The sequence below is a fragment of the Lutra lutra genome, chromosome 1, assembly GCF_902655055.1.
Source record: "Lutra lutra chromosome 1, mLutLut1.2, whole genome shotgun sequence".
NCBI classification, from domain to species: domain Eukaryota; kingdom Metazoa; phylum Chordata; class Mammalia; order Carnivora; family Mustelidae; genus Lutra; species Lutra lutra.
This window is the reverse complement of record NC_062278.1, coordinates 211951305-211960618: the sequence shown is the minus strand read 5'-3', so window position 1 is coordinate 211960618 and position 9314 is coordinate 211951305. Positions and strand designations below refer to the sequence as shown.

The 9314-nt window shown below is 44.2% G+C and overlaps 1 protein-coding gene across 3 annotated transcripts; it reads left to right on the top strand.

Annotated features, from left to right (window-relative positions):
- The first annotated feature begins 770 nt into the window (after positions 1 to 770).
- CASP14 (caspase 14) lies at positions 771 to 6258 on the top strand. Of its 3 annotated transcripts, none has more exons than XM_047715918.1 (7): positions 771 to 912; positions 2796 to 2867; positions 3649 to 3798; positions 3896 to 4121; positions 4281 to 4397; positions 4566 to 4714; positions 5162 to 6258. In XM_047715918.1, the coding sequence occupies exons 2-7, from the start codon at positions 2841 to 2843 to the stop codon at positions 5264 to 5266; spliced, it is 774 nt and encodes a 257-aa protein (XP_047571874.1). In that variant the 5' UTR covers positions 771 to 912; positions 2796 to 2840; the 3' UTR covers positions 5267 to 6258. The 3 variants fall into 3 exon arrangements, with proteins under 3 accessions (XP_047571874.1, XP_047571945.1, XP_047571777.1); XM_047715989.1 differs by having other exon boundaries at positions 771 to 916; positions 4566 to 4669; XM_047715821.1 differs by having other exon boundaries at positions 771 to 916.
- Positions 6259 to 9314: the final 3056 nt, after the last annotated feature.

Here is a 9314-nt window from a genome sequence, read left to right as displayed (position 1 = left end):
AGATTAGGGGCAATAACTAAAGGGTACAGGGTTCTTTTTTTGAGGTGATGAAAATGTTCTAAAACAGGCAGTGGTGATGATTGCACAGCATTGAATATAGTAAAAAACATTGGATTATACACTTTCAGTGGGTGAATTGTATAGTTATGTGAATTATATCTCTTTAAATCTGCTAGCAAAGCATAAAATAAAGTGAACTGAAATTAAGGCTGAAAGAGAATCTAGGAGGAAGGTCATGAGGAAGAGAAGATAGCAGTTGTATCTGATCATGCAGATGGACCAGACCCACTGTTGCTGAATACCAATTGTGCCAGTCATTCGTTGGGTGACCTAGGGCAGTCATTTCACTTCTGAGTCTCAGTTCCCTCGTCTGCAAAGTGGATGCTGAGCTCTTGGGACTGTTGAACACTTGATGAAGTAATAAACAAGTGAAGTTGGTATTATCTGCCCAGTTGCATGTAGAAGGGATGGAAGAGGGCATAATGATAGAAATGATGGATGATGGATTGATGGTAGCCAGATGAGCTGGACCCACGTGTTGCTTTGTGGGTGGGCTGGCATAAAAGCCCCAGGTGATTTGAATGCTCCGCCTCAGCCTCCTTAGCCAGGGGAGTGTTGGTTAAGCTTTGCCATGACTCATTCCATGGGCGTTTGGTTCCATCTCCTCACCAAGTCTGTGCCAAGGGTGTGTCCCTCCCACCATGAGGTTTCTTGAGTGACAGAAAACTCGCTTGCAATAAAGGGCCAGATGGCTGTGCTGGCCAATTTATACACAGGTCTCTCAGCAGAAACGCTGTCAGCCCCATCTCCAAGGTCAGCAGGTGGACTTGACCCCTCCTCGGCACCTAGCCCTGTTGGCAGCTAGCAGAGTGGCAAGAGTTGGACTGGCTTTAAGGAGCAGCCATCTCTAGAGTCAGTAAGTGATTTGGCAGGTACTGGTCCTCTCTCTCTCTCTCTCTCTCTCTCTAACTCTATCTCTATCTCTCCTCTCCTCTCCTCTCCTCTCCTCTCCTCTCTTCTCCTCTTTTCTTCTCTCCTCTCTCTCTCTCATTCTCTCCCTGTCCCTGCATGAATGAATGCTCTGGCCAGTTTTGGCAGAACTAAAGACAGTTCTATCCATCCATTCATCCATCTACCCATCCTTTCTTTATTTGTTCATTTGTTTATTATTTGCTTACTCAACAGATTTCCTCAGCTACCACCTTGGTGCCCACTCCCACCCTGGTGACCCTGATGGAAACAGAGATAAAGAAATTAGGCTTTCAGCCCTAAAAACTGAGCTTCCAGTTCAGCCACTAGAATAAGAACCAAAAGCACTACTGTCACACATTTATAAACATGCAAGGCTCTGACAGTCTGGAGAATAGAGAGGCAACTTCCAGTGGGTTAACAGGGATCATAAAACCTCCCTTGTTGTGCCATTGCTGTAAGGCATCTAGTGTTCCTTTAAGGTCCTTACAAGATGGGAAAACTGAGTTGGAGAGGAGAATAAGATACGCAAGTTTACACAGCTAGGAAGGGGCAGGGGCAAGACTTGATTCTGATTTGTTTGGCTCCAAAAACCATGCCCCTTTCACTTTCTTTCTCACAGTGTTTGAGTCCTCTTTCCTTACTACACTGGCTCCAGTGTGCGTGTGTGTGTCTGTGTGTCTGTGTGTGTCTGTGTGTGTGTAAGAGAGAACAAAAGAGGTTTTTTAAGATTTTATTTTTAAGTAATCTCTAAATCCAACATGGGGCTTGAAATTACAACCTCAAGATCAAGAGTCACACACTCCACTGAGAGTCACACACAGGGTGTCCATCTAGACACCCTGAGAACAAGAGAGATTTAATATTCATTTCTGTCATAGACTAGAGCCACATGAGGGGAGGAAGCATGTCTGTCTTACACAGTCTATTCCCAGTGGCTGGCAAATAATAGGCACCCAGAAAATATTTGCTGGATAGATAGATAGATGATAGATAGATAGATAGGTGCATGGATGGATAGATAGATAGATAGATAGATAGATAGATAGATAGATAGATAGATAGAAGGATGGATGAGTAGATGGCAGGGGGAAGGCATAGCAGACCTGATGCCATCCAAATTCACAGAGAAGGGTCTTCTCTAGTAGAGACACATTCCAGACTGAAGGGAAAGTATAAGAAAAGGCAAGGAGATGAGAGAATACCAATAATATGACAGAAGTCATTCTGTTCAGCCAGAGAGTAAAACTGAACTCAGAAATGAGAATGAAGAACTCAGACAGATGGTCAGGCTCAAGGCAGAGGGAGGGAGGTGGATTGATCTATTTGGATTAGAGACACACTGGGACAGTTCCAAAACAGTGTTCCCCACTTTGATGACATAGTCTTTTTAAGCCCAATCCCAGAGCATCTCCCTGTTGGATGTCTCCCCATCCAGTCAACTCCTGAGCAGCATAGGGGAGTACATGGGGCTGTTTTCCCCTTCATCAGTCCAGGTCCTTTGAGGGGGGTGGAATTCCAGTCTATCACAAGCTGGTAAGTGTCCTGAGGAAGGGATATGAAAAAATCCAGGGGGATGGGATTTTTAGGGTGGGCCTAGCAAGAGTTCTGGGAGCATCCAAGGATGGAAGACACCACTGGAGTGTCACACTAGAGAAGCCATGCTTCATGGACTGTCATCTCTTACCCAGGTCTGACCATGAACCAAGTTCCCACCACTAGGTTTCTATTTAGTCACAAAAATCTGGATAGACAAGCTAGTCTGTTCTCTGAGCCCCTCTGCCTTCCCTCGGAGACCTTCAAACTATCTTCTCTTGACCCCCTAGGATCAGCCAAGAGTGCTGAGAACCGGACTGAGAATCAGAGGAAACATGAGCAATCCTCGGCCTTTGGAGGAGGTGGGCTGGGTGCAGTTTGGGGGAGAGGGGTGGGACCACCTGGATAGAGAAAAGGTGAGGAGCTTAATGTTTCAGAGATAATGGAGAGGGTGAAAATCATGATGTGGGTTCAGAGCTAGAAGGTGCTCTGGGATCATTCAGATGGAGAAAAAAACAGAGATGGAAACCAGGTTGGGGCGGGGGGCCCTGGTGTATCTGTCTCCACAAATTCTTATCACTATGGTTGATACTGAAGATAAGAAAAGAAATTTTGATCCCAATATTCTTCCTCAGACAGAACAAGGTGGGATCTCAGTATTGGCCTCAGAAATTCTGATACCTCTTTATAAGAGGGAGTGATGCTCATAACATTCTTGGGAAGGACAGAGAGAAAGCCAAAGCCACCAGTGTGGTAGCTAGAAGGGACTTTCACAATCCCCCATAAATACACTCATTGTCTATGTTTGAAAACTGAGACTCAGATGGGAGCAGTGACTTACCCAAGTTCACACAGAGCCAGTTCCCAGGTTAAGTGACCAGATTTGGCAAATAAAAATAAAGGATGCCCACTCAAATTTGCTTTTCACATTGACAACCAGTAATCTTATAGTGTAAATATATCCCATGCTATATTTGGGATATACTCATACCAAAAAAACACTTATTTTTATTTGAAATTTGAATGTAACTGGGCATCCTGTATTTTACCAGCCACCCAACCCCCACACCTCTTTGGACCACATCCTCTGCCTCTCCTTGACTTCCTTATCCCTCTGATGATCTTTGTCAACTCTTGGCCCAGGAGGTATACGACATGTCAGGCGCCCGCTTAGCCCTGACACTGTGCGTCACCAAAGCCCGGGAAGGTTCAGAGGCAGACCTGGATGCTCTGGAACGCATGTTCCAGCAGCTGGGATTTGAGAGCACCATGAAGAGAGACCCCACCGCCCAGGTATTGTACTGCCAGTCCCAGGCCAATGAGGGAGAGGGCTGGACCAGTTGGTGAGCTCTGGGGCCACCCCTAAGTCTGGTCATTCCTCTCACTCCAGCAATTCCAGGAAGAGCTGGACAATTTTCAGCAGGCCATGGATGCTCGGGATGACCCCATCAGCTGTGCTTTTGTGGTGCTCATGGCACATGGGTTAGAAGGTCAACTCAAGGGGGAGGACGGACAAATGGTGGAACTGGAAAACCTTTTCGAGGTTCTGAACAACAAGAACTGCCGGGCCCTGAGAGCCAAGCCTAAGGTGTACATCGTGCAGGCCTGTCGAGGAGGTGGGGACAAAGCCAAGAACATGGCATTTGTATTCCTAATCCAACCTAACCCTAGATCCAGAGCCCCAGTTAAGCCTTGATGTGCCAGTCTGTCTCATGGTGACCTCCCATCCCCATCTTTTTCTCTGACTTTGCCTTTTCCTCTTCTTGACATTTCAGAACAAAGAGACCCTGGTGAAACAATAAGTGGAGGTGATATTGTAATGATCACAAAGGACAGTCCCGAGACCATCCCGACATACACAGACATCCTCCATGTCTACTCAACTGTGGAGGGTATGAGCTCCCAGCTGACAGAGGGTGACCTCCTGCTCCTCCTCCTTGCACACCACTCCTAACCCTTGACCCCTGGGCTCCTCCAGGACACACCCTCTTCTACAGCCTCTTGCCAATCTTCTCACTCCCATTGGAGCTCTCCTGAGCCCTCTTCTCTGAATTCCTTAGGGTACATCTCATACAGACATGACAAAGAGGGCTCCTGCTTCATCCAGACCCTGGTTGATGTGTTCACAGAGAGGAAAGGACCCATCCTGGAGCTTCTGACAGAGGTAAGTTGGGACAAGGTACCTGGAACCCTCACCCAGACCAAGCAGGTAGGCTGAGCCTCTTCCAAACCTGTGTTTTCCCCCTCTCCTGCCCCCCAGCCCCAAATCCAACCTAGGTCCCAACACAGAAACTAAGATACCCACCTCCTAGCGATGAGTTTCCAAAGCAGGAAATTCTAAACATCAGAGTATTTGAGATAATTTAGATGAAATACAGATAAATTTCTATAAACAAAACCCATAGGTTTAATCATGGGTTGAGCAAACTTTTTTTCCTTCTAATGATTTTATGCTTTTATGGTGGATTAGAAAAAACATAACAAGAATGTCCAACCAATGATTTGATAAAGATTATGGCATAGGATGAGGCAATAAAGTCTCCCACTTTAGGACATGGAGACCCACCTCCCTTGTTCCCCAACCTTCTCCTTATAGGCCCACCACACCAGCTCCCCTAGGGACCCAGCCCCAATCTGACCACATCTCTTGTTGCAGGTGACCCGGCGGATGGCAGAAGCAGAGCTGGTTCAGGAAGGAAAACCAAGGAAAGTGAATCCCGAAATCCAAAGCACTCTTCGGAAACGGCTCTATCTGCAATAGAAGTAGAAAGGGCAGGGAGGGGCTGTCTTTCAAGTGCTCTCTCTGCCCCATGGATGTTTAGAGGCAGCTCCCACTACTCCCCTAAAATCTTCTCTTCCCAAGGCCAAATGGCATCCAGCCTTTCTTTCATCACAACCCTCATACAGATCCTCTATATGTCCCTGTCCTTAAAGCAAGTGAGCCGAAACACAGCACAAGGCACATTAACATTAAGCAGTAACATTAACACTCACTTCCCTCAGGGTGGAATTTTTACCTCTATTAATACAACCTTAGAGTTGTATTAATTGAGTTTCTCTTAACTGAGTTTCTGTTCCTATCTCCAACTGAAACACTTTTCTTTCTCCCATTAATTATACCTATGCAAATGTAACTGCAATTTTAAACCTCAAGATTTTCCACTGATAAACCAATGCCCACTCACCACTTCCCACCCCAATCAAATTTCCACTGGATCCTGAACCTCACTTCAAGTTATAACACCTCCTCCTGAGAACCATATCCATTGCCATCTCCCAGAGATTCCCTCCCAGCCCCTGGAAAATTAGTAAGACAAGAATCATTCTTTCCAACACTCCTCTTCCTTGGCAAGCTGGTACCTTGACATCATTCTCCTTTCAGCTCATGGGCTCTCTCTGGCTAATGGAGCTGTTTCATCTTTTTCTGAGCCTCACCCTACTAACTAACTCTCCCCAAGGCCCTGGGCTCTGCCTTCTTCCCAAGAAAATCCATCCATTTATTTTTTCTCAAGTCTTCAACTTTTAACCACTCTGAATCAGGGCATGTTGGAGCTATGGCAAATCCTTAGTGTCACCCTGTAATTTTTCAGATGCTGTGGTAGAGACCCAGAGAGCTTAAAAGGCTTGTCAAATGCCACACAGCAGGGCACCTGGGTGGCTCAGTTGGTTAAGCATTTGGCTCTTGTCTTTGGCTCAGGTTATGATGTCATGCGTCATGAGATCAAGCTCTTTGTCTGGCTCTGCACTCAATGCGGAGTCTGCTTGAGGATTCTCTCCTAAGGATTCTCTCCATCTGCCTTCTCTCTCTCTCTCTCTCTCTCTCTCTCTCTCTCTCTCTCTCATAAATAAATAAATAAATCCTTTTTTAAAATGACACACAGTAAGTCAGTAGGAGGGTCAAGGTCTGGTTTGCAGCCCAGCACCCTTGCCATGGTCTGCTAAGTCTTGAAACATCATAAAACTTTTCTAGTTAGAGGACCTTCCTAATAAAGGTTCTCCCTACTTGGCAGTAGGAGCTTTTTGGAAGACCCCCAAGTCCTCGATACCCAGCAGTCAAGACTACTTCCATGAGATGCTGGCACTGGCCGGGAATTTGAACTAAATGCATTACCTTCCAAGTCTACGACTCGTGTCTCCTCATCTCTAGCCTTGACCTTCCCCACTGAAATAACGTGCAGGCATATTTGCCATCATTGAAAATTCATGGTTAAAGATGAGTCCTTTCTCTCCAGTTCCTCCTCCAAGTTTTACCTGGCACCCCACCCTCAGACCACAGGTTCTGAATGCTGCAGTTATCTATGACTCCCCTCTTCTTGTCTCCTTTCAAATGCCAACAAGCACAAGTTTCAGCACAGCCTGACTTTGAAACAGTTCCCACACCTGTCTTCCCTTCCCTTACATGTCATTCTTCAGGCTCAAGTTCCATCCTCGATGTCTGCATCTTTGCATCATCTTCCTTCCTTGCCTCTCTGCCTGCCCACTTCACCTCTCCTCTGCCCTCCATCTACAATTCCTGACCTCCATAGAACACTCAAGAACACACAGCAGTGTCCCATTACTTAGATATCAAGACCAAACTCCACATCCTGATTTCACACTTCCTTACAATTTCCCCCTGTACCAGCAATCAGCTAAACTCCATCCTGAATTCACTTCTCTAATAACACTAATGTCCTCTGACTCATTCCTGCCTCTGAGGCTTTGCTTACCACCACTTCCCTGAGCTGGGGTGCCCCTTCTCTCACTACTTCCCACGCAAATGTATTCTTTCTAGTTGATTCTGCACTCTCACTCAGGATGAGACACTGACGATTACAGGATTGACAGCAGCAACAAATCTTGGATCAACATAATGAATGCTCAATAAACAGATGTCAAACTTTAAAAGTATGTGTTGGAACCTGCTCTATGCTTAAAACATGAGGCTAATGTGAAAGACATTATAGATTTAGTTCCTTTTTCCTAATGGCCCACTGCCTCCCAGACAAGTCTATCATGAATAGAGAATCAGGAGCCTCATCTCATCTTTCTCAAAAATGCAGGTGTGTTTGAAATTTATAGTTAGAGGCCACACTTCCATTCCAAATGGTTATGTTTTACACGATTGTGTCATCTTCAGAATGTTCCTGAAGAAGTTTCCAGACACAGAACTATAGCTTTTTAAAACCATAAGGGACCTTGGAAATCACCTAGTTATAGGTTCACAAATATTTAGCTAGTGTATCACGTCTTTCTCATCTGGGTGCCCATGGCAGACATGACTAATCAATCACACCTTTCCCACTGATCTTGGGTGCTGCCTCGAAGTATTTCTTCTCTTAGCACTCCAGGAAACATAAGCACATCATTGGGGAGGGATTTGCCTAGAGTCACCAAGTTCTTTTTTTTTTTTTTTCAAGGGGAGTTAGAGAGGAGAAGGGAGTTGAGGGAAATTGGAAGGGGAGGTGAACCATGAGAGACTATGGACTCTGAAAAACAATCTGAGGGTTTTGAAGGGGTGGGGGTGGGAGGTTGGGGGAACCAAGTGGTGGGTATTAGAGAGGGCACGGATTGCATGGAGCACTGGGTGTGGTGCAAAAACAATGAATACTGTCATGCTGAAAATAAATTTAAAAATTAAACAAAAAAACATTGCCAAGACCAATGTCAAGGAGCTTTTTACTGTTTTCTTCTAGGAGTTTCATACGTTTAAGTCTTATATTTATGTCTTTAATCCACTTTAAATAGATTTTCGTGTATACTGTAAGATAGGGGTTCAATTTCATTCTTTTGCATATGGATATCTAGTTTTCCCAATACCACTTATGGAATAGATTACCCTTTCCCCGTTGTGAATTCTTGGTATCTTTGTCAAAAATTAATTGATCTTAAATGTCTGGGTTTATTTCTGAGCTCTCTATTCTATTCAACTGATCTATATGTCTGTTTTTACACCAAAATCATACAGTTTTCATTACTATAACTTTGTAATACAGTTTGAAATCAGGAGGATAACTGCCTTGATTTCTGGCACTACAGACTCACCTATATTTCTCTGCTCTACACCTATAATGACCCATTTATCCTAGAGGTATTTTTTTTAAGCAGTGTCATTGTAGTAAAAACTGAAAAACTGATGAACTAGAAAAACAACAGTGCTGAAGTACTCAGAAATACACCAAAAAAAAAAAAAATCAAATTAGGGCTACTGTGTATAAACATTAATCATTAATATAATTTTGAAAAGTTCCTCAATTGGTTCTTTTCAGTATACTGTAGGGATTTAGTTTGGGTTTTTTTTTTTTAGCTATATCTTCAGGAATTAAGATACATATCAACATGTGAAATCAGTACTCAAGAAACTAAAATCTAGATGGGTGAAGGGTATTAAAGAGGGCCTCTGTTTTGATGAAATCTGGATGTTGTATGTAAGCAATAAATCACTGAATTCTACTTCAGAAACCAATACTGCACTGTATGTTAACTAAGTAAAATTTAAATTAAAAAAAATAAATGAAAAAATAAAAGAAAAAAAAGTTCTTCTTTTTTTAAAAGATTTTATTTATTTATTTGAGAGACAGAGATCACAACAAGGCAGAGAGGCAGGCAGAGAGAGGGAGAGAGAGAGGCTTCCTGCTGAGCAGAGAATCTGATGCAGGGCTCAATCCCAGGACCCTGGAATTATGACCTGAGCGGAAGACAGAGGCCCAACCCACTGAACCACCCAGGCACCCCGAGTCACCAAGTTCTTAAGTAGCAAACCCAAGCTCCTCATTCTACAGTAGTAGCAGTAATAGCAGTAATAACATTCTGTAGTGATAGGGCAGCAG